Source organism: Cyphellophora attinorum (genome assembly GCF_001299255.1).
Source record: "Cyphellophora attinorum strain CBS 131958 chromosome Unknown Contig7, whole genome shotgun sequence".
Classification (NCBI taxonomy): Eukaryota; Fungi; Ascomycota; class Eurotiomycetes; order Chaetothyriales; family Cyphellophoraceae; genus Cyphellophora; species Cyphellophora attinorum.
In genome coordinates this window covers 807,832-831,313 of record NW_017253235.1, presented here as the reverse complement: position 1 = coordinate 831,313, position 23,482 = coordinate 807,832, and the positions used below count along the sequence as shown (strand labels likewise).

Genomic DNA, 23,482 nt, shown 5'->3' with positions numbered 1-23,482 from the left:
ATCGCACTATTCCTACCGTCATAGTATTTCGCCGATCGGCCCATCAAATACTTCCTGGTACATGGTACATTGCATACGCGCAACAACCTTTGTACCCAACATCTTAGCGCCGGCAACTGCTCGCGTGAATGCGGCGCAGTACTGGAAGGCGCGCTGATCTCATTTTCCTTCTCGTATCTTCTCACACCGGCGACATCGACGACAACAACGAGCTGGCGTCAACAAATTCGCACACCCTCTGTAAATGGACGGCGATGACCGCCGAGCATCACAGTATGGACAGCCATACGGACATCATACACATTCGGGCTCACGCCCACCAACGAGCCAACCGATGGGTCCGCCCACCACTGCGGACCGCTATGCTCAACCAGGAACCCCCGTCCGAAGCGACTCGGTACGGCATTCTATGACCAGGTCGTATCTACCAGGCTTTCAGCAGCAGTACGGCTATCCCGAAGCTCAGCAGTACGGCAGCGGCTCGATACACGATGGCAGTCCGATGCAAGGCGTCGAGATGCAGTACTCGCCCTCGGCGGCGTATATGCAAAGCGCCCGTCAGTCGGTCGGACAAGCTCAGGCTCAGCAGTATGGCGGCTATCAGCAGTCGCCGATGTTGGGAAGTAATACACAGCAGGCTATGTACGAGTCGTTGCCGCAGCCTTATCAGCAGCAACAATCAAGGCAGTCTGCTGCTATCGAAGTGATGAGTTCGCAACTCGGAGCACTTCCCGGTCAGTACGATCCGCAGACCAGCTTGTACACTCAACAACAACAGCAGGCTCAACAACACCCTCAGTACTCATCCGCAGCCCGGCAATCTCTTGTCTCGCACCAACAGCAGCCTTATGCGTCCTCATCCTCGAGCGACTACCCATCGCTCCACGACGCAACTCTGCCCTCCAGTCAACAAGCACAACAACCAATTCCAACTTCTCAACCACAAAGCGGCCCGCCACAGCCCTCAGCGGCCGAAGCCGCCGCCCTAGCTCAAGGTCTTCAGGATTACCAGACCTCCATTAACACAGTCCTTCAAGTCATCATCTCTGCCAACTCAGCCTCCAGCAGCTCGACTTTGGTCAGTGCTGCGGACAGATTACTGGCTGCCACGCGCTGGCTCGTCACTCACGTCCAGCCGCTCAACCTACACCACGATGTCGATCGCCTCGAGCAGTACACCGAGCGTCTCACCATGTGGACTCGTCTGAACCTTGCGTGGGAAGGGCTGGCGGAAGCGATCCGCACGCGAGCTATGTACGTCTCGGCTACCTCCTACACAAGATCGAGAGCGGGTGGATCGAGCAGCGATATCGGATTCACCGCAGAGCGTGTGCGAAACCTCATCGAGGAAGTCGTGAGCTTCTGCAATGATTTAGAGGGTTTCGGGCTCGTGGACTACGAATTGGGCCTGGCGGAAGAGCTGATCGTGGCTGGATTGATGGGAGTGCTGGATTTGGTCGAGGCTTGGGAGGACGATGATGGGGCTGAAGCAATGCAACGTCAAGTCAGTGCTTCTGGTGCTGCACCGACGAGGAGGCGCACGGACACGGCGATGTCAGGAATCCAGTCGTCTACGACTACGGCGGTGGGCATGGCGAGGAGTGGCGCTTGAATCGAGCGAGCGAGTGAGCTATGAGATACCCTTTCTTTGATTCTCATGTGGTGGCAAGCATGCTTTTATCCAGGCGTTCGCACAAGAAGACGAGATGCTCGCGCATCCGTCGATGAAGGGAAGGCTGTCTGTTTATCATTTTGTTCTTTTCATTGTTACGAAGAGATCTACGAATACTGGCATCTTGTATGGTACATTTGAGGCGGAGAGTATACCATCATTGCGCAAGCATGTTCTGTTTGGGAGAATAATGGTGATTTACGAGCTAGAGTTAGATATCAAAAGCTTGGATGGCGGCGATTGTATTGACTACACGATTTGGCACAAGGCAGGCAGAAGTCAGCAATACACACGAAGTATAACCTTTCACCGTGCTAAGCATCATCTGTTCGGTTCATAGTCTGATCCGAAGTTCTCGATGAGGCGCATGTGAAGGTGACACCAGATCTCGGGGCTTGCCGTAGGGAAGCAAGATTGACAGCAATATGTGCGGCAGCCGCTTACATGGTCGTACCCTACCATCTGGAGTGTGCATACTAATGTTGTCAGGTGAACATTTGGTCCCGGAAGGCTGGTTTGATCCCTTGTCAGGCGTCAGGCTGCAAGATCTCGACAAAGAAGCAACGACAATTCCCTGCTAGCGTGAAGAGTGGCGTCTGAATTCTGGACACAGAGGACTGGAGTGTTACCGATTTTCTGGGCCTGATGTCAAGCTGAAGTCGGCATATAGTTGGTAAGGCTCCGAGGACGTTGGTCGTCCAAGGAATTCCAATTCCAGCGCCTTCCCGACCGTAACTCGAATCTGTCGATGATGAGGCATCCGATCGGCAAAGTGAGGCATGAAGGTCCGATTGATGATCACAACTTGTCATCAGGCTGGAGTCAGATTGCCCGTCCTGGACATGGCTTCTGTGTACGTACTGTGTACAAGTGAAGAAAGCGCCGGCGTTTGGTCGATGCTGGGTTAGACATGAATATAAATGGCAACACTGCAATATCACTCGTCGTAGGGTTGTCGCAAATGGAGGCTGCTCACTCATGAAACGGCCCCCATCGTATCTTCGACGCCTGTCCCACTTACTCGTAGACTTGCTTCGTCTGACGATTCGACCCCATCCAAATCCCGGCACTTGCTCCTTCTAGCGCGTCGAAGCGTCCTTCGAGAATTCTAGGGAGATCTCTCGGATCGCTGGAGCTCCGTCAAGACTCCTCACTTTCCGATGTGTATTCTGTAACAGGATCTCAAATGTGGAAACGTCATCTTCGTACGCCAGACGTCTGGGATGTGGTCCTTGGCACGTGGGAAGCGAGACCGTAAGGCCGGACCTGAAACAAAGCCACGATTCGCGAAAGTACGGATTCCGCTCGCTGGAGAAACGAGTCAGGAATCGCGATGAGGTGGATGAATGCTGACTGACATATAATCAAAGCACAGCACGTGAGATGAGGCTGGTGAGATGATGATGCTTCTGGTGCGTAGAGGCGGTGCAATTCTCACCCAGGAGGACGCGGGCTAGATGCACGGGGCTTGTTCGGTGTCGCTCGGCGCAGGTCGGAGCTGGCGGAGAAGCTCTCCTTTCGTCTCTGACGACGGTACGCGACGCTCCGACGCACGTGAGAACTATTACGCGAGCTGCCGTACGCAGAAGTACACATTTACAAGCTGGATGAAAGTTGTGGTTGTCTGTGCACAAGAAATGGTCGTTCAATGAAGATTTCGGTGTTTCTGATTCTCTCCGCACGCACGAGTTTCGTCCTTGGGTGCGGAAGTGCCGACTATGGGAACAGCAACCGCCAGGAAGATCTCCTCCAATTCACAAAGCTTACATGTGGCTGCACTTGGTAGCGTCTTGAGATCAACACTTAGTGTCGATATGAAGCTGTCAGTGACACCTTGATGCGGCGGGCTAGCACCGAAGCAATGCGGATTGGACGTCGAGTCACTCGTTCGGAGCAGACTTCGGGCAGACGTGATGATATGCACGGCCAACTTGGACGGCAAGACGGATTAAATTGTGGCCTGATGCGGGCTTCGGGATGGACTTCGACGCATCAACGTTCAAAAACGTAACAAAGGTTGCCGTATCTGGACGATTGTCGACTTCTATCTGGTTGTTCGGGTCGCTCGCAGCATCTCGCGAGAACAACGGAGATGCGAAGTTGCGAACGGACTGATGGATTGTGGCGATCTTAGCTGTCCGCACAAGCTTCGGAATGCAAACAAACCTGACGAAGCCTCCGAACACATCACAACACTGATCGAGCGACATACTGTCAGGGAAGCCGTGACTCAGCAGGGTTCACGCTCAACAGCTGAGTGAGCTTCGCGGGTCTCCGATGCTGCAAAGGCATAACGATCGCAGACTGCTCCAGCAAGTCAAGTACAGCTGCTTGATTGCAAAACATGGAGCCGCTGGCGACTAACGCCCCACGAGACTGACTGCTGTGCTGGTGGCATCAAACTGCAAGAGCAGCCCGCCAGACTACACGCTGGATGATGCCCACCTTGGCATATCCACGCCTACGCTGTCCCAGAACCACCCCTACTCCAGGGTCGATATCTGTTTCTTTGGAGTCCAGAGGTTGTGAGTATCAGCGAATACGCCAGAAATTACTGTATCAACAGCGACCTGAATCGACACGATCCCATCAGTCGGCAGAGCAGTGGAATTTACCCGTTGTGGACCCCGGGGTAGACAACCATGCGGTGGGACCACGAGTCCAATCTAAGCGAAACCTGGAACGGTTGCAGCTTGAGCTTCCAGCTCGATATTGCTGAGTCCACGTCATGCCATAGTGCAAGGTCTGACCATGCGAACGGCTGCTTCTACCGACAGAGGGCCGCAACCGAAAACGAAACACCTGCCAGCGTCCTCGCAAGGAGCCCAGGTGTGAACTAGTCATCTTACTCCTGTGAGTACATTCCCTTTTGAGACTCCCTACCAGAACAACATGTCATCCTCTTCATCTTCCTGCCCGGCAATCTTACTATGATTCTGCAGGCCTTGCGCCTCCCACTGCTCCATTGCCCTGGCATATAACTCCCTCTGCGCCTGCCCGTCCGTGATCATAGGCCCCTCAAGCCCGCGTCTGCTCCGACTCTCCTCCGTCTCGACCAGCTTCGCAAGATCGTCAACTCCGACATTCGGCATATCCAAGAAACGATAAGACCTCAATTCGCAATTCACCCATCCCGTCGCCGGTACTTGCCCGCATCCTCCCAATCGCCCGTCAAGTAGTGCATGAAGCCGCCATGCGCAACCAGCACGATCTGCACATCGGTAAGACCTTCCGCAACAAGTCTTCGCGCTGCGTCTCGCAAGAACACGCGCGTGTCCCGCGCCCGTCGAAAGATCGCTTTCGAAGCGGGCGAATAGCGACTTCCGGGCGTGGACTTGTCGTTCCAGCCGTCATGGACTAGACTTAAGTCGATTGGCCACCCGTTTGTTGCACATGTTCGTGCAAGGACCGCTGGATCTTGGCCGATGTCGCAAGCGTCTGTGCTCGACTCTTGCGCGTCGGGGAGTGCAATGAAGGGTGGCGGTATGTTAGTCTGGTCACCTGTCTCCCGACCATCGGTGTGGTTGTCCGTCAGGATGGGGCGGAAGATCTCGAAGGCAGACTGGATGGCTCGGGTCATAGGTGAGGTTGCAATGAGGGAGATCTTGCGCCGTGGAAATTCATGAATGCCAGGTAACCCAGGTGAATCGTGTAGTGGTTCAGGAAATTCGCGCTGCCGTAGCTGTCGGCATTGCTCCACGCCGAAGGGTGTTAGGTAGGGATCCGGAAGTGTATAATTGCCCGGCGGAATGTTGTGGTAGCCTTGGCCGTGGCGAATGAGGTGAAGGACGGGCTGCTTCTGCCGTCGTTGGTGATCCATCACGACGACGTGCATCGTGTGTCCTTGGGTATGCTACCAAGGACGAAAAGTGCTGATTGTCCTTAATACAGGGTATAGACACGAGATGTAATCGCTCTTGTTTGCAGTAAGTCGCTACGGCAGCTGCGATTGCATACCATCCTGCAGACATGCAGACTATCATGCTTATCACGCATAACACATCAGTTTTGCTGATATATATGTATCCTGCGAGGCAGCACAAGTCAAAGTCTACCGCTCGGATCCGACGAAGGGTTCGGCCCTTGGCATTCGTTGGAAGCATTCATCGTGCCTGGCATTTCTGTCGTTACACTGGGATCATTTTTAATTGATAGCATGACGCAGCCGCGCTGTCTACACGAAGAACGTATACTGGCATGCGACCAAGTATCGTTCCAGTGCTAAACGCAATACAGAGTCGAGGCATGCTTGCTGAACCATCTGAACGATAGAAGAACATCAAATCTCTCGCAGGCGGATCTCAACATTCAAAATCTTGACAGATATCGTGCTCCAGGTCTTCATAGGCTTCTCAGCATCAACAAGTTCCATCTGTAGCTTTCATCAGTTTTCTCACAAGCCAGGAGTACTCCAAGTAGACTTACGTCGAAAACTTGTAGCATGGTCGCGATGACCTTGTACACCTGCAGAATTGCAAGATTCTTCCCTAGACATGCTCGAGGGCCCGCCCCGAAGGCCAAGTTCGCCCTCTGCATGCCTTTGTACCTTCTTTCGAACGAGGCGTCTGACTCACCGACCTGCTGCAACCATCTCTCCGGTCGAAATTGATCCGGATCATCACCGAAGACCGCCTGGTCGCGATGCACGGCCCACGCATTCAGACCAACCACTGATCCGGCAGGTAGACTTTGACCCGACGGCAGTATCAGACCGCCAGGGCCCACCTTGCGCTCGAGCTCAATGCCAGTGGTTGGAAAGACGCGCATCACTTCCAAGATGACAGCGTTGAGGTAAGGCAACTTCGACACTTCAGCGTAGGGAGCGGGGCTGGACATTCCGGCGGCCTCTATCTCGGTACGAACCTTCTCATGGACGCCCGGGTGTTTCAATATGTGGTATATGATTGTTGTCAGCGTCGCGCTTGTCGTATCTGATGCTGCGAGCACGTTTGTGGTTGCGTAAGTCGTCAATTGCAAATCCGAAACATGTTCCGGGTGCGCTTCTCGAGCGGCAATGAAACGTGCGAGGTAGTCTGGTTGCTTCCCTGCATGTGAGTTCTTTCCCGATAGCCTAGATCGAACTTGGTCGCTCGCAAAGTCTACCAGTGTGTTCGGTGTCTTGACCAGCATGAGCAGCAATGGATTCTTGAGCAAGAGATTGTCCAGCCAAGGCATTGCCCCGATTGTCGCGATGTACAGGAATTGCAAATCCAGCATAGCCAGCATGCCATCGATATCGCCTCCAGCCTCCATAAAGCCCCATCGACGGCTGAACGTTGCCTGCAGAATGAAATCAAATGCAAAGTACGCCATCCAATCATCGATCTTACACGCCTTGTTGGACGCTACGTATGGTCTTAACCCCGTCAGAAGCTGGTTGATGTTGTCATCAATTATGTGCTCGAAGTCCAATGAGGTAGTCATTGAGTAGATACTCCCTATAGGCCGTTTGATGCGTGCGTGTGCTTCTGAGTCCATTGCAGAGATAAGCATAGGCAGGACTTCGCCATTGTATGGGTTCATCATCGGTTTGACAGAATCACTTTTGTCGAGATTGGTCTTGAGCCCGAGGACCGCATCGATGGCTGCCGGGTCTGATACACTGACGACATTAGGTCCGATGCGCACGACAGGACCGTACTTGCGATGCAGTCGTGTAATGGTGTTGTGATGCTGTCCGAAACAAGCATCCAGAAATCTCCACAAATCAGAAAATCTGGCGAGGACTGGTCCTGGGATTGATGCCAGGCCAGGCGTGAAGTAATTGAGCAGCAATCGCAGCGCCAGGCCAGCGACACCGACTGCAGCGGCGGCGGACAGGAAGGGAAAATAGTCCATCATAGGCGTCGAGAATGCTACAGCCGGTGAGTATCAACAAATCCAACTATCTGACTGACGAGCTGCGTCGTGCATCGTGCATCGTTCAAAGAAGGAGCATAGGAACCTGATATACCCGGACGCATAGCACAATGCCTGCCATTTTTCCCATGAATCACATTCGGAGGTTGACGACGTGACTGGTGCAGCAAGGCTGTCAGTGGTCCTTGCTGTGTCACAGCGGCATTTCCTTCTCGATGGGGCATGGAGCCAGTACGGCAGGTCGTTTCGTAGCGTGAAGAAAGTCCCGCTAAGTATCCATGGCGCATGAATGCGAGGATGCGGGCGGCATGTGCAGCACTTAACGCCGCCTTCAGTCCGTCTTGAAGGACAATGCCAATACTCCGGATCGCCAGATGCAACATCCTTGCCTTTTGATTCTTGGCAACACACATTCGTGTAGAAGTGACACTCATCAAGCAGAGGTTCGTGGAAGGAAAGCGGACAACAACGAATTTATAAACCTCCCGAAAGTTAGCCGCGCTTTCGCTTATCGCTATCCGCTTAGTCATTGCGTGGCTGGAGCATTGAACCTCTGTGGCGGGCCGTCGCAGTATCCCGCCGGCTATCTTCCTTTGACCATGAGCGTCGACACATCAACGGACTTTTTCGTGTTATCGAGCCAGCTGGAAACAACGTTTGCTTACAATCTCTCGGTGGCCCGGAACAACTCTAGCACTGAGAAACGTCCTTGACTTAGCAGCTGTGCGATCACAGGAGTGTCAGCTGGCTTTGTTTGCTCACTGTCCCACCAAGGGTTTGGACAGGAAAACAACACACGTCTGGTCTTTGCTCTTCTCCTTCCAAATACCATCGTACAAACATGTCCAGCCAACCGACTAATGGCGTCGGGAGCGATGCGGTCCTTTCAGAAATCCTATCGACTCTCAAGCGTATGCAAGTTGATCATGCCAGCCTAGCTGCCAACGTGGAATCGCTGTCTTCAAGGGTCGAGACGCAATCAACTCTTTCTGCTCTCCGCAGTCAGCCCAGAGGCAGCGTTAGAGACTCGCCATCGCTGGATCCCATGGAGCTTGGCAAAGCGGCCTCTTCACCGTCAACAGATTCGCCCTTCAGCTCGTCGAAACCACCACCATCACCTACAGCTCGACGTTCCAGCGTGACGTCGCGGATCATATTGACTACGTATCCTGGGCAGTCTGGCATAGATCCGATACCACTCGATTGGGGAAACTCTGATCCTGCCAAGCGTGGCCCCGTCATTGTATCTCGACTACAGCACACCATCCGGAGACGCAATGCCATCGGTGCGCATGGCGGCTCCTACTCCATATACAATGCGTTGGCCGTGGCTTCCAACAACTTGGATCTGGAGCACAAGCCGGACTTCACGAATACTGAGCCGGCAGCCAACATCGGGCCCTTTCCTGCCTGGGGTTCGAAGTCGAAAATCGTTGCAATGGATCCTTACGGGCATCTGGCTCCGTGGCTGTACAAGGATCTGATGCTCGGGCAGAACATCGACATTCGGCCTACCATTGCTGTCACCAAAGCTCATATGAAGATTCCTGAGCTCGAGCAGTCCGTGCAGGCAGGTCGATTGAAGCCCGACGGCAAGATCTGTATCAACGCTCAGGGAGAGTTGGCGGTGACCAAATTTGCTGTTGAGCCTGTATGGTATCTGCCGGGGGTGGCTGACAGATTTGGCATTGATGAGGCCTCCCTCAGAAGAGCCTTATTTGAATGTGAGTATGCTGCAGGAACGATCTGCTGAAGTAGGCTAACACCTTCACCAAATAGATACTGGAGGATCCTTCCCTGAGCTCATTACACGACCAGACATCAAGATCTTCCTCCCTCCAATTGGTGGTCTTACAGTATACTGCTTCGGAGATCCTGCGAAAATGTCTGATCCCAACGTCAAATTGGCACTGCGCGTTCATGATGAGTGCAATGGTTCTGACGTTTTCGGATCTGATATTTGCACATGTCGACCGTATCTCATCTTTGGAATCGAGGAGGCTGTGAAGGAAGCACAGAACGGCGGATCTGGCGTCGTGATATACTTCCGCAAGGAAGGGAGAGCACTTGGTGAGGTGACCAAGTATCTCGTATACAATGCCCGCAAGCGAGGTCTGGACAAGGCATCAGAATACTTCCAGCGGACCGAGAACATTGCGGGAGTTAAAGACATGCGGTTCCAGGCGCTCATGCCTGATATCTTGCATTGGCTGGGCATAACGAAGATTGACAGAATGCTTTCGATGTCGAACATGAAGCATGATGCTATTGTGCAACAGGGAATACCTATACATGAGCGGGTGCTATCCCAGATGAGATGATCCCTGAGGACAGCCGAGTTGAGATTGATGCGAAGATTCATGCTGGATATTTCACGACTGGAAAGGTTATGAGTATGGAAGAATTGGGAGCCGTTCAGGGAAGAGCTTGTAAGTCTACTCCTACCTTACCGGATCGATCTTTGCTAACAGTCAATCGCAGGGGATGACATCGAGCATTAGTTGTGCCATCTTAGGCACAGTACTCACCTGGACGTTTGGGACATTGGAAGCATTCCAAGGTATTTCAAAAGGATAGAGAAATTCGTGCGAGTACCAAGTTCGCGATCTTCCAAATAGATCGTCCAGTGGTTTACGATCCACCGTGACTGCTCCTGTTCAATAGAATTGCTTTCAATTTTAGACAATAGCATCTCGACTGGCATGTGTTTGCTAGGAGGCGTGACTTCCCATGGACGTGACTGCACAATGACGCAACAGCTAGCGCCTCTTCCCCTGTATCGATAAGGGCTGGGCGTTCCCCAAAGGACTTCCCCAGAATTCAATATGAGTTGAATGTTGATTCCCAAGTACTTTCACAAAATTTACGACATTCTACGGAAGGTTCCAGAATCTACCAGCTTGTTACTGAAAATGGTGTGTGCTCAACGCAGATTCATGTACAACCTCTAACCACTTGTCACAGGGCAAACGCAAAGCGAAAACAAAGCCCGCCGCACCCAAGAAGCGCGAAGGCCTAGCCACGACATTCACCTGCCTCTTCTGCAACCACGAGAACGCCATCATCGTTAAGATCGACAAGAAGGGCGGCGTCGGCAACCTGTACTGCAAGATCTGCGGCCAGAAGTTTCAGACCTCAACAAACTACCTCTCCGTGCCCGCAGACGTATACTCCGACTGGGTCGATGCGTGCGAAGACGTCGCGCAACAGGCGGCGGACCTAGAGCGCGAGGAGCAGGTGAAGGATCGGGAGTTCAGTAATTATGCGAGTCGGGGCGGGAGGACGATCGGTGGGGATGATGAGGATGAGGAGGGGGACGATGACTATACTTGAGCATGCGGCTTCGGGAGAAGGTGTTACTGAGCATGAGGAATTGGCGTCAATCGACAATGGAGTGATGTTATGCTCCTGGGCGTTTCTGAGGCGGGTTGCACTATATTCCTACTGGCGTCAGGGCGGACCGATGAAGGCCCAATATACTTACGAGACCTCGCATGAGGTTCCGCTTCATACGACTACTGCAATACCCTGAGAGCCAAAGTGGTGGCTGAGCCTTCTTTCCAAGGCACGGCATAAGAGACCCTTTGGAACACAATCTGAGCCGTCCAGCTCTGATCGCAAGCTGTACCTGCAAGAGCCGTCGTGGCTTCAGTCAGCCGGTCTGGCGAAACGCCTCCGCTGCGCCTGGTCGGAAGGCACCTTACATTGTGATCCTCGTCCTTGAACGAGGCACCTGCGTGCAGACATCTACCGCATCATATCAGGTACTTCTGCGGAAGACCCAAAAATGTCGAACCGTGTGTACTTCAAGCGTTCCGTTCTGCGACGAGACCATGCTAGTCGTCACTATGAATTGTGAGCCCGATTCCAGATTGCGCCTGAACACCGCAGTTTTCGTCGATAGCCTTTTGGCCCCAGCGGAGAAAGGTCGACTTAATGTATATATCCTCCCCTCGACCATGCAGATGAAATGGACGAAGCAGCAGGCATCTCTCAACGACTGTTTCGTGCTATCTGAGTCTGCACCGTCCGCTTTGTGTCTGGACTTCCCTTTGAACACAACGCCCTCCACAAGATGATAACATCCCAAAATGCTCTCGTCTAACACGGACGAGAAGAATTCAGAAGACCATCTCTCGGCCGGAAGTGGTGCCTGGAAAGTGGATCTTCTTCGCCTATCGCGGAGTCTGCACAGGTGTTTAGCCAAAATCTTGGTATGGTAGTCTAGCTTGATACAGCTTCTTAGACGGGACTCGGATCTGAAGACTTGGACTTGGACTTGAGTGATAGCTACCATAACCTTCACTTATTGTCAAGTAAACCTTGATCCTGTCGATAGGGATGCCACATCATGACTTGCGCTCGACCTCTATTGATCATGGGGCCAAAACGAGCTGCCAAAACCAAAGAGCTTCTTTAACATCTGAGTCGAGCTTCCTTGAGTCCTTTGCTAGTGCATAAGAGACAGGCAGCGTTTGCAATTACTTGTAGCAACGCTGCAGCCAATCTCAATCATGTCACAACAATCTCTGAACATTCTCATATCAGGCGGCGGCATCGCAGGTGCCTCGCTGGCATACATGCTTGCCCGTCATCCTGCTTCAAGCTGAAGCCGAACGTCACACTCGTAGAGAGGGCTCCGTCACCACGGATCACTGGCCAGGCGGTAGACATCCGAGGTCCAGGTAACAGAAGGCGGCCCCTGCGAGAGCAGAGAATAACATCATGCAGGTGTTGACGTGATCAACAAAATCGGTCTGGAGCGAGATGTCAAGGCTCGACACACCACGGAGACCGGCATTGCCATGTTGAATCCACAGGGCGTGGCTGCAGCGGTCTTTCCATCAAGTGGTGATGCCAAGGACCAGAGCGCGACGAGCGAGTATGAGATCTTGCGAGGTGATCTGGCAGGTCTACTGCTTGATGTAGTCGACGCATCAAAACAGGAAGGTGCGAACGTCAACATGGTCTACGGCGAGTCTATCGACACTATGGAAGAGCGGGCGGACGGATCCGGGGTAGACGTCAACTTCACCATTGGGAAACTCAACAGCCAAAAGTTCGACGTCGTCATCGGCGCAGATGGTATTGCAAGCAAAGTACGGAGCATCATATTTGGCAAGGTCGACTCGAAGGAGCATATCAAGCCATCTGGACTCTACATCGCTTTCTTTACGATCCCACGCGTTCCAGGGGACGACTCACTCTGGAAATGGTGTCAGATCCCACCGGTTCGTTAGCCCACTCTGCCTACTGTATCGTCTAGCAGAGACTTACGAAAGACAGGGCTTGGCCATGCACATAAGGCCGCATTGCAACGGTAAGACCATGGGTGTCTACCTCACCATCTGCAACCCAAAGGCAGACTACCTTCCTGAGCTAGAAGACATCATCCACGCAGATGTGGCTACACAGAAGAAGTATCTTCGCCAGAGATTCCAGAACATTGGGTGGCAAAGCCAACGCTTTCTCGATGGGATGGATGCAACGGATGACTTCTACATGTCGCAATGGCAAGTCCGAAACCCGTTCCGGTGTCTGCATGCATCAGTACTAACGCCTACAGGTGCCGCGTGGTGACACCCAAATACACCAAGGGACGCTGCGTGATTCTCGGAGATGCCGCCTTTGCGACCATGGGCATCGGCACGAGCCTGGCAATGACCGGAGCATACTGTATTGCCGGTGAGCTGTCGAAAATTGATTCTGCCAGCCAAGTCGCGGAGGCTTTGCAGAAGTACGAGAATTTGTTGCGCCCATATATTGAGAAAACCCAGAACGCTCCAGGCAGCAGTGTTGGTATGCAGATTGCAAATCCCCAGACAGCATTGGGGCTCTGGATGTTCCAGACCGTGCTGTGGGTGGTTGCGTTCTTGAAGATACCAAAACTTTTGAGTTTCTTTGGCGGCGGTAGTAGAGAGACATGGACGCTTCCAGAGTATGGCTGGTAGGTGGTCATTCGGCGGCTGGCGATTTGCTCTGTGTAGCATGCTTGGAGGACTCTCGACTCATTCGTTGGCAATGACAACGTAAGTACTTGCTATTAAGTAACTTGGAAAGTATGGCGGCTCCTTACCACAGCGACAAGGACCTCGTTCCCCGAAACGCCGGCTCCCATACCAGATAGAAATCTGCAAGTCAGCGTCTATGCTAGCGCCTTATATCCGCTTTCCATTACCATTCATTACGTCCAAAGTGACTGGCCTACTCTGCTCCATATCCAGCCAGCTTGTGCCCGTGGCACATCTCTCAATATCGACATCGACAGACTTGAGTATGCCAACGCTTCCATCCGCGTCCAGATTGTGTTGAGCTGCCGTCCTGTTCGACGAGATCTCCGAGTAATTCCCGACCTGCTGTGGCACAAAGTATCTCGCACTGTTCCTCACCCAGTGCCGCTCAACTTTGCCAAGGCCTCCCCTGCCGTCGCTCCTTACAACGTATACCTGTCGATCTTTGGCGCTGCTGCTCACACCCGATCTGTTGTTACTCCGATACGTTTGGAGCCCTGACCACCACCTCTTGAAGAACGGTTTAAGCGCAGGTGCTGAAGCGCAGTATACGCCAAACCACATCTCGAACTCGCCCCATACCCAGATCTTCCACAGCGTCCAGGTGAAGTCCCAGTCGACGTTGACGACACGGTACATGTAGTAGCTCCGCACTGAGCCAAACATGACTACAAGCAGACCGAGACTGAAGAGACCGTTGAGCGCATACTTCTGTCGCCGTGGAAGAGATAGCTTGCTGATCAGTACCAAGGGTAAGACGACGCTGTACAGATCGCCAATGACACTGAAGTATGCCGACAACGGCTCGGCGAGCTGTTCGCTGCCCTGCTCAAAGTCGCCCTTGAGATAGTATACTGGATCGAAGCTGAGCCAGTACGCCGGCAGTGGCCTGTACAGGAGACACAGGAGGAGGATGAAGCCAATGCAATATATGATATTGTAAGCGATGCCGACCCAGACGGCGATCAGGAATGGTTTCGTAAAGGAGACGCTGAGGCGTTTATAGAACAGCAGAATGCTGATCTTGATGAACGAGAGTGCAAGCGTGTAGCACACCTGGGCGACCCATATGTTGATTCTGTGTGGAACAGCGCTTTCGATGGGAATGTCCCAGACATGGTAACCGTTATAGTATATCTGGTTGCCAAGCATGACAAGGACGGACAGGGCGACTCCGAAGATCAGGGCGAGGACAATGAGGAGGTCGTCCAGGCCTGGAGCCCTGGTGATGAAGAAACGTGCATAGAGCCTCGCGCTGACAACGAGTATTGCGATTCCGGACAGCAGCGAAGCACAGATCATTAATCCGGGGCCATGTGTCTCTGGATTGACATAGTTGGGCTTAGGCCAGGAAGCCCGGATTTCTGCTGGTGCTGTAACGTTGTTAGCCACGTGGTTCACACGGGTAGGGTCGTAGGGGCCAAAACTCACGTCTGAGTACGTCTGGCATGAATTCTGGTTCTGTGGTCCCAGCTCTCTCGGAAACAGCAGTCTGCTGGCGCAGTCAGTGCGGATGAACGCAGTAAGATGCTGAAGTTGATGCAAGCAAGATCATCGCAGGCACAAGATCCTTATTTACTTGACGGGCATAAAGACACGAGCACGAGGGCGCTGCAGGTGGTCCGGCGCCGGCATTTCACCTTCAAGAAGAAAAGCCAGACATAACCCTACCTGACCACGTGAAACCAGGAGCTTGAGCCAAGCGAATGGTGCATAGTGGTGCCATTGAGGCAGATCCTTCGAGATGGATTCGTCTCTGAGGATGATCGTCCAGAATTGTCCGATATTACGCAGTCTTCTTTGGGCAGAATTCGACAACATGCAGCGGCTTCAGCGGTCCGCGCCACCGATGATAAGACCTGCAGGGCTGTCAAGGTAATAGCTCGGACTCGGAGTGGGGAAGCCATGACTCGACCATTGTTTCTGTCGTTGCTTGACTTGCAGCAGCGCTGATCGAGATGCCCAAGGCGACTGCTTGTTCCACATCTTTACAGAGCACCGGTGAAAGTCATCGGGAGCTGGGCTTACATCTGCCAGACTACGAAGTACGATGAGTCGAAGCGAGAAGCGACTAAGCTTGGAGCTTCGCGTATCGACATGCCAAGCGTAAAATCTGGTAGCAAACTTTAATTCGACTTTGGTCTACCTCGACCTACTTACCTCTAGCGTGTTACCACACATCGGAAAAGGGTGGTCCAAGCTCACTCATGCCCTGTCAAAACTGCTAGCAACAGCCATGAAACTGCATGAGTACTGACCATAGGTGGTACCATCACGCTAGCACCTTCCGCGAAATCCTACTGGCATTGCTGCCGCTGCCTCCATGAATTGAGAGTGAGGGGTAGGAGGGGAGGCTGGGGAACATGATCTGGGTCGCGAGATTCAGGACCAGAGACACTGATCTACACTCGAACCCTGGTAGATCGCATCACCCACTCGAGTTGGGTGGCTGACCATGAAACTTGCTATACCAAATACCTCTACGCATGATGATTTTGGCAAGCATAGATCACGACAGAGGGGTGCCCTAGACTTATGACAAGGTTCCTCCAAGGGATCAACGACATCTCGACATAACGGATATACCGAAGATCGACGTCACTCGGTGAGTTGGGCCAACGCGCTGAGACAGGCCTGATACCAGCGCTCAAGACGCCTTGCAAGTCTGAGCGGGCAAGCAGCGGTGACATCGCTTGGTCTCGTAAGGGCCGTGGTAGAGCAGACATTCCGGTCAAGAAGATGGCCTGGACCGTGGGTCATATCGCCCTGTACACTTCCAGAGCTTCTGCCTTCACAAGTGGCGTATCTCCCACGCGGTTATAAGAGGATGCAACATGAGGCTTCGCGTCTGATCTAGAAATGACTCTTCTCATAATCGATCGGCTGATTAGGCTGCATACTCCACATCAGGTACTGCCATGTTGCTACATAATGGGCAGCTTTCGGTAACGTGGACCCATGTCTCTCGTTGTACATTATATTTCAGGACGATGATGTTGAAGATGTTGCCGACGCTGAATCACGAATTGCGTAGTCTCCGCACGAGTCTTGGTGATGCAAACATAGTGTTCTCGCCTCGTCCCCTCTCTCTTCTTGAACATACGTTGGAAAAGCATATACATCAATTGATGGTGGTGATCCACTGTCCTCTGGCCAGTACTAGGTGCTCGTTCAGGCCAGGTCTTCGAAGCCCTACTTGCTGCGATGATTGTAATAGTCGGGACCCGTGCTTGACTTCATGTTATTCTCCTTGTATTTTGCAAGGATATCCCCCGCCAGGTGTATGACGCCTCCAGCATTGTCCAGACGCGAGTCGCCAGGAATGCGACTTTCGGTATCTGCGTAAATATGGACCGAATGGTTTTTGGCGGATGGGTCAACTTGTTGACGAGCCGTTTGGATCTCTCGGGAGTCGCGGTTGCTACTGAGACGAGTGCTGGTCAGCTTGCGTCGCGATAGACGGCAGTTCAGGAGCAGTGATGGAAACGCATGCTTCCAGGCTTTTCGTGCTACTGGGGAGTGCGCTGCGCTGGACGCTTCAACACAAAGACTGCGTTTCTGTCCTCATACTGGTCTCATCAAGTACTTACAACCATTCCAGAGCTTTGAGACGCTCGTTTCGAAACGTTGGGTTCTGCAATAGCCGCAGTCCGATACGTGCGTCTTTATCTCGGACATATTTGAAAGCAGCCTGCATCTGCTTTCGATCTTGCAGTGTCGCTGGTCTGAGATTGAACCAATCGTCACTCATCACCCCAAAGGACTCTCGAAGTTCAGCATCGGTCTGACTAAGGCGAGGTTCAGTGCTCTCAGGTCTGTCAGAGATGACTTCAGTGGCCTGAGTATGCTTGAGCAGACCGGAAGGAGCTTGCAGACTCGGTTCAGTGACACAGGGCAAGCTCTTAACCTCATCCTCCGTCATGGACGGACCTGGACCACTCTCATGAATGGATGTTGCCGAAGCTGGGACGTTCACGGAAGCGACCTTGCGCTCAGGGTTATTGAGCACCGTCTTGCCTTTCTTGCTCAGAACCTGTTGTACTGCTTCGAACTTTTGCATCTTGGAATATCGTTCATACTGGCTGCGGCTCGAAGCGTTAACGATCATAGCATTATTGTCAACGGTGGATCTGTTCCATGGGGCAGTTGCGATCGGGCCATCGGAAGTCATGTCCGCATCGGTGTAACGGCGAAGTGGGTTCGGAAGAAGTCCTTGCTGGTACGAAGCGTCCGCAGATTCTTCTGATTCGTATCTCTGTCTCAAGGGCGGCCGTACAGTAGGCGGTACGTCTGGCACACCTTCGAGTATGATCTGTCTCTTCAGTGGCGAGATATCGGTCTCGTCGGAGGACGGCTCGCGAACTCGAATCGGATTCATCAGCGGTCCTTCGGAGTCGCCTTCGTCGGACCAACCAGATTCGCGCTCTTTTCTTGTCTGCTCGTCCGATGGAAGTCGCGAACGAATGTGCAACTTGGTCTCGTACTTACCAGGTGACATATCATCAGGGCCGAAGGTGAAGCGCTCGATGAGTGTAGTCGGTGTGACAGGTCGTGGCGACCGGGTATTGAGCTCTGGCATACACGACACAGGCCTGTTCTGCTGGTTGCGTACGAATGGTGAAGGTGCGTGAATTTGACCTAAAGTCTGTTGTCGGTGATACTGCTGATCATAGTGCTCGAAAGGATAGGTCGGGGCAGGAGGCATAGGCATATGAGTCCAGTGCAGTCCGTGCTGTGGAAAGGAACCATCTGCTTGGAAAGCAAAGTTGCTGTGCTGGAAGTGCGGCGGAGGACCTCCAGGGACGAGCACATTACGCGGCATTGAAGGTACGTTGCTCACAGTCGGCAGCATGACGCGTGGTTTAGTGACCGACGACGATTCCGAAACTGATCCGCTGCCGTCCTCAGGGGTTGAGCGTCGTCGACTGGGCGTTTCGAAGGCCTTTTGCTGTTGCTCAGGATCTGCTTCAGGCGTAGATTCGAGGACCAGTGGAACATAGGTCTTCAACCTTTGTTGCGGCTAGGTTGGGCAGATCGTGTGTAGGCACTTAGTGAGATCGGAGCAGTCGGTGGAGGCAGTTTCTGCTCTTCGGCTTCACGGCTTGCTTGTCTGGCTGATGCTTTCTTTGCAGCATGATATTCGGCGGCTCGTGTCTGCGCCCCGAGCATGATGGCTACACCGCAACGATGTAAATTGCTGGATCACTGTGAGTCACGAGCTCAAGAGGGCGGCATGAGACTTACATGATCTGAACGCGGCTCAGGAATACTTGACTCTAGTTGGGTGCCGTCGACGTGACTAGAGAAAACTATGGATTGTGGTAGTGAACATCAATAAGATCATCTGCTGTGCTGTAGTACGGGACAACACATTCGGAAAGGTGAAAGAAAGTCGAAGACCAAGCCCGCCACAAAACGTAAGGTCCATGTAGCAGTTGATGAGGATTGGCAAGAGCATTCGAGAGCAAACTCGATGCAGCAGGATAAGCAGGCAAGGCACGTAGGCAGGCGCGGCTTCTCATGGCTTCGCCCAGTCTCGCACGAACTCATCATCCTGCTCCTCCTTCGCTGCGATTCCATCTCTCCTCGTCCGACACACCCTCTGAACTCTTCTGTACATCCGGCTTCCCATAGGCATACTGTGGCAGCTTACAGGCGTCGATACCCACCCAACCCCATGACGGCTGTGCAGACACACGTTCCGTTCGGCGAGACCTACTGTCACCTCGTCGAGCTCCTTTCCTTATGGCGGATCCCATTGACCACTGGCCTGAACGATTCATAGCGCGACACATTCCGAAAGCGCAAGAGGGATTCTTGCCGGATCTATTGAAGTCACTCTGCCTTCACCGAGCTACTCAGGTGGTGCATGCAAGCTCCGCAGAGTTTACGCGTGAAGGTGCAGACTCACATTGCCAGTGACGACAAGAAAATCACCGCCAAGTCCAGGCGGAGATAGCCGACACTGCAGTGCGCCCGGGGCTCGTGAGCCTAAATGAATGATCCGCCGGCAATCAGGCAGACTTGCTCTCGGTTATACGACCTCGAGGCATTAGTCGTCATCCATGGACCAGAGAGTGGAATCGTCTAGGTTGACGACGAATCTAACGCACGCAAAAACAGAACGGACCGAAAGTCCTTCAGTGCTTGACACATCCAAAGTATACTCAATGAAACTAGGCACTTTTACAGAGAGGCGTTCCACTCAGTGCCAGTACCCTGGACAGTGAAGCATTTCAAAAGGTTGAGATTCTGTACGATGAAAATCGGACCTGAGGCAGGTCCAGAGGTACCTCTACCTATCGAGGTCATACAAGTCATTGTCGACATCGTCGCCAGGATCATCGAAGATCGCCAACAGCGCCAAACGACCTTATGGGCTCTGTGTCTCGTCAACAGATCATGGTATGCTGTGGGAGTCAATCATCTTTATAGTAGCCCAGTGCTAGGCAGCAAGAACTTCGATGCTTTCAGACGAACAATATGTCCACCTGTCAGCTCGCGCGCCCGTGCAACTGGTTTGGAAGACCTCGTGGAACAGCTCGACTTGAAGGACATGGCATACCTTTCCTCCAAGTCCATCACAGCGAAGCTATTGCGGCGAACGAAGAAGTCACTGCAGACTTTTGTAGCACCGTCACACTCGATGTCCATCTCGAGCTTGGCTCCTATCTCGAAGCTTTCCGCGATTCAGTCTCTTGACTTCTCTCGAGATAAGTACGACTTCTCGCTCAAGCAGCTACTTAAAGCGATACAGCCTCTGGATCGACTGATCTATCTCTCTCTGCCTCGAGGTGCCATAGATGACTATGATCCAGAAGAGACAGCCTCACCGTGGCCTCATTCCCTGCGAACTCTTCAGGTCAACTCCAGTGTTCCGCCTCTCGAGATTCAGCGTCAGAGGTTCTTTTCTAGCTTTCACAGAAATCTGTCCACGCTAAACTTCCGGTACGTCCAGAACTGGAGACAGGCAACCCTGTTGTTCATCGGCGACCTGCACCATCTCGCACCATACGTTCAGAACTTTGCTATGTCGGACATCGGCGGGGAGACCTTGTTTCGTGAAGAATTCAACCTGGCCGACGTTGTCGACGTGTTTTCTGGACTGCAAAGGCTAGAGCTCCCGATCACTGCTCTACACTTTGAAGGCTTGTTGAACCGCAGCGATGTGTGGAGACAGTCGAAACTTGGAGAGCTCATTACACACGAAGTTCCGTACGAACGAAAATTGGGAAATTTACAGGCCCTAACGCTGCTAACGGAGTTGGTGGAACTTGAGTCGCTGTATAAAGTACAGCTACCCAGGGGGCACGGTCTTACCATGATGGGAAACTACACTTACGGTATGGCACATCAGAGCCTACGGGATGGTCGTCGCGAAGATATAGATCCTCAGCTCAAAGGCATTTTCGTTGTGAACGATACTGGCAGGGCCGAACGCTGGGATAGTGAACTAGATCGCGGGCTATTTCAAGTTTAAGCCGATGTGTACCTCTCGCTTACACACGCTCATTCTCGTGAGCATGAGCATTACGCTTTTCTTCACCATGCTGTGGAGCCGAGTCCATGCGAATGCCCTCCATGTCCTTGCCTCCAGTGGTACCCACCTCAGCCGCGTCACCGTCGAAGATCTTTGCAATTTCCTCGAGAGTCGGACCACTACGAAGAATGTCAGTACACGCAATAGTGATGGTCGAGCTGAAGCAACATACCGAGTCTCGGGGTAGCCAAAATACACCCAGATCAGCTCCAAGAAGATCCACACGGTGTAGATGCAATACAGCTTCCAACCGTCATTCTTCCACGGCGAGCCCTCCCCAATGGCCAAGGGATTGACATATTGGTTCACCACAAGCGCCACCTGAACGGCGACGTTCATGATCGTAAGACCCTTAGCACGGAGCTTGAAGGGCAGCACTTCGACAGTGTAGGCGACCAGAAGGCCAGACCACGCAAACATGTAAGCCACACCGTGCAGCCAGATCCAGACGACCGCGAGAATACCGGTGCCATTGGATGGGTTGCGGGAGTATTGGCTTCCGGTGATGGTGAGAGCAAGGAAGAATAGGAACATGCCGGCGGTGGCTGCGATGAAGAGGGGACGACGGCCGACTCTGTCGACCAGCAGAGCGCAGGTGATCGAGACGAGGAGCGACATTACCTTGTTGCCGGCGTCGAGGCCGAGTTTGGAGGTAGTGGAGGTGATCCCGACCGAGTCGTAGATGATGTTGGAGTAATATGAGAGGATCCCATTGCCCGACCACTGTGAGAAGAGACCGAGGGAGACAATGATCGCGAGGCGATAACGGTTGCCTTTGGTCTTGAGGAAGTCGACATATCGAGAGGACTTGCGATAGAGGAACTCAAGACGGATGGTCTCCTTGATCTCCGCGTACTCGAACTGCACGGTTGGGTCGTGGACATTGCCATCGGCATGGTACTTGCCGAGCATGTTGAGGGCTTCGTCGGCGCGGTCTTTTGAGATCAGCACCGTGGAGACTCTGGAATGAACCAGATGAAGCTGAGCTGAATGACTGAGGGGAAAGCCTGGACGAGCGTGGGCACCCTCCACGACCAGTCGCCGTCGATATATTGTGTGCCAAACGAGAGCCAGGCGCAGATCAGAGCGCCCAGATTCCACAGACAGTTGTAGATTGCCGTGACACGAGCGCGGTGCTGAGGGTGGCAGATCTCTGCAAGGAGCAACGGCGATGAGAGCTGAGCCAGAGAATTCCCGAAACCCATAAAAAAGCGTCCGCCCTCGAATTGGGGCTGGGCTGTGGCGGAGGTCTGGACGGCAGCAGCAATCACCATGATGACGCAGCCAATGATGATGGACATCTTGCGGCCGAATCTGTCGGAAACGAAGGGTGCAATTGGAAGGGAGGCGATGGAACCGATTGAGTACATCGCGGACAGACGACCGAGCGAGCTGCCGTGGGGATCGTCGAATTGGTCTCGCCATGCTGGGAGGATTTGCATGGTGTTGAACTTGAGCTCTGTTAGACGTGTATCATGGTGTGTGTGCGGGGGACTTTGCCATAGAACCATCGTAGCCAGTCGTCGCAGAGGCAACGCAAATGACAGCAGCGTAGAAGTACAGCTTCCTCAGGCCGGGCGACTTCTTCCAATCGACATAGGGGATCTCTGGTGCTTCTGCCGTAGCCAGCGCCGTGTTGCTGGCTGCGGGCCGCTTAGCCATGAGACCGCTCATGTTGCCGACCTGATGTGTGGGCGTGCGAGGGAGGAACCGCTACTGAAGCAACGTCGGGGAAGGCTTCTACCCAGGCCGATCTTGAGTGGCCGAACGACTCGAGCTGAGGAAATCAAAATCGTGTCCGGCGAGAAGGACTTACCACGATATCTATATGCTCCTGAACACAGATCCTGGGTGAATCGTCTCCAGCGGAACAGGGCCAAGACCTCCGTGTATATGAGCCTAAACGGGGGGGCGATCTGAGATTTAGTCGGTTAAATGACAGGGCTGACGGCACGATTGTCTGGGCATACCAATTCAGACGAGCACATATTGTGCTCGCCGCAGTTGGCGATCAACTCTGAGACTCAAAACACGCTGAGACTTCCCGAACCTACCTCAATGACTGGGTCAACTGCGGCACAGCGTTAATTTGCGTTCCGCTCACTGTGTACGATACCAGAAGGATTGAAGAAATTTGCACCTGTAGCATGATTAGGACGAGATCGATTGAAATTTGTCAAGACAAAGGCCAAGGATTCACGTTGCAGCTTGAGTGAACTGGGTCCAGGATGATACTTGGCTTGGCGTCGCGGAGGCGGACGATGAATCTTCTATGCTCAGATAGCGATGTCCGGCTCCTTTGGAGGCAGGCATCGAACGAGCGGTTTGTGCCCATTGTGAGTCTCATACCTTCGGCCTGCGCCGCGTACACAACTCATAATAACCAGGCTCCGATGCAGA

At 53.1% G+C, this 23,482-nt stretch overlaps 8 protein-coding genes across 8 annotated transcripts; 3 read left to right on the top strand and 5 right to left on the bottom strand.

Annotated features, from left to right (window-relative positions):
- Window positions 1–334: 334 nt before the first annotated feature.
- AB675_9783 (uncharacterized protein) lies at window positions 335–1,612 on the top strand (the record flags this gene model as incomplete). The annotated part of the gene is made up of 1 exon (XM_018150347.1): window positions 335–1,612. One exon carries the CDS (start codon window positions 335–337, stop codon window positions 1,610–1,612), a length of 1,278 nt encoding a protein of 425 aa, XP_018002353.1.
- A 3,184-nt stretch (window positions 1,613–4,796) lies between these two features.
- On the bottom strand, window positions 4,797–5,507 carry AB675_9782 (uncharacterized protein; the record flags this gene model as incomplete). Its single annotated transcript, XM_018150346.1, has 1 exon — window positions 4,797–5,507. One exon carries the CDS (start codon window positions 5,505–5,507, stop codon window positions 4,797–4,799), a length of 711 nt encoding a protein of 236 aa, XP_018002422.1.
- A 444-nt stretch (window positions 5,508–5,951) lies between these two features.
- Window positions 5,952–7,510, bottom strand: AB675_9781 (Pisatin demethylase; the record flags this gene model as incomplete). The annotated part of the gene is made up of 2 exons (XM_018150345.1): window positions 5,952–6,044; window positions 6,098–7,510. 2 exons carry the CDS (start codon window positions 7,508–7,510, stop codon window positions 5,952–5,954), a joined length of 1,506 nt encoding a protein of 501 aa, XP_018002193.1.
- Window positions 7,511–8,372: 862 nt separating this feature from the next.
- AB675_9780 (putative GTP cyclohydrolase URC1) lies at window positions 8,373–9,852 on the top strand (the record flags this gene model as incomplete). The annotated part of the gene is made up of 2 exons (XM_018150344.1): window positions 8,373–9,255; window positions 9,311–9,852. 2 exons carry the CDS (start codon window positions 8,373–8,375, stop codon window positions 9,850–9,852), a joined length of 1,425 nt encoding a protein of 474 aa, XP_018002250.1.
- Window positions 9,853–12,045: 2,193 nt separating this feature from the next.
- On the top strand, window positions 12,046–13,482 carry AB675_9778 (uncharacterized protein; the record flags this gene model as incomplete). Its single annotated transcript, XM_018150342.1, has 5 exons — window positions 12,046–12,094; window positions 12,163–12,216; window positions 12,263–12,762; window positions 12,818–13,059; window positions 13,098–13,482. 5 exons carry the CDS (start codon window positions 12,046–12,048, stop codon window positions 13,480–13,482), a joined length of 1,230 nt encoding a protein of 409 aa, XP_018002491.1.
- A 207-nt stretch (window positions 13,483–13,689) lies between these two features.
- On the bottom strand, window positions 13,690–14,992 carry AB675_9777 (uncharacterized protein; the record flags this gene model as incomplete). The annotated part of the gene is made up of 2 exons (XM_018150341.1): window positions 13,690–14,915; window positions 14,974–14,992. 2 exons carry the CDS (start codon window positions 14,990–14,992, stop codon window positions 13,690–13,692), a joined length of 1,245 nt encoding a protein of 414 aa, XP_018002381.1.
- Window positions 14,993–16,734: 1,742 nt separating this feature from the next.
- AB675_9776 (uncharacterized protein) lies at window positions 16,735–18,711 on the bottom strand (the record flags this gene model as incomplete). The annotated part of the gene is made up of 3 exons (XM_018150340.1): window positions 16,735–16,966; window positions 17,133–18,504; window positions 18,552–18,711. 3 exons carry the CDS (start codon window positions 18,709–18,711, stop codon window positions 16,735–16,737), a joined length of 1,764 nt encoding a protein of 587 aa, XP_018002546.1.
- Window positions 18,712–21,041: 2,330 nt separating this feature from the next.
- Window positions 21,042–22,756, bottom strand: AB675_9774 (Lactose permease; the record flags this gene model as incomplete). The annotated part of the gene is made up of 4 exons (XM_018150339.1): window positions 21,042–21,201; window positions 21,255–22,017; window positions 22,188–22,541; window positions 22,591–22,756. 4 exons carry the CDS (start codon window positions 22,754–22,756, stop codon window positions 21,042–21,044), a joined length of 1,443 nt encoding a protein of 480 aa, XP_018002481.1.
- Window positions 22,757–23,482: the final 726 nt, after the last annotated feature.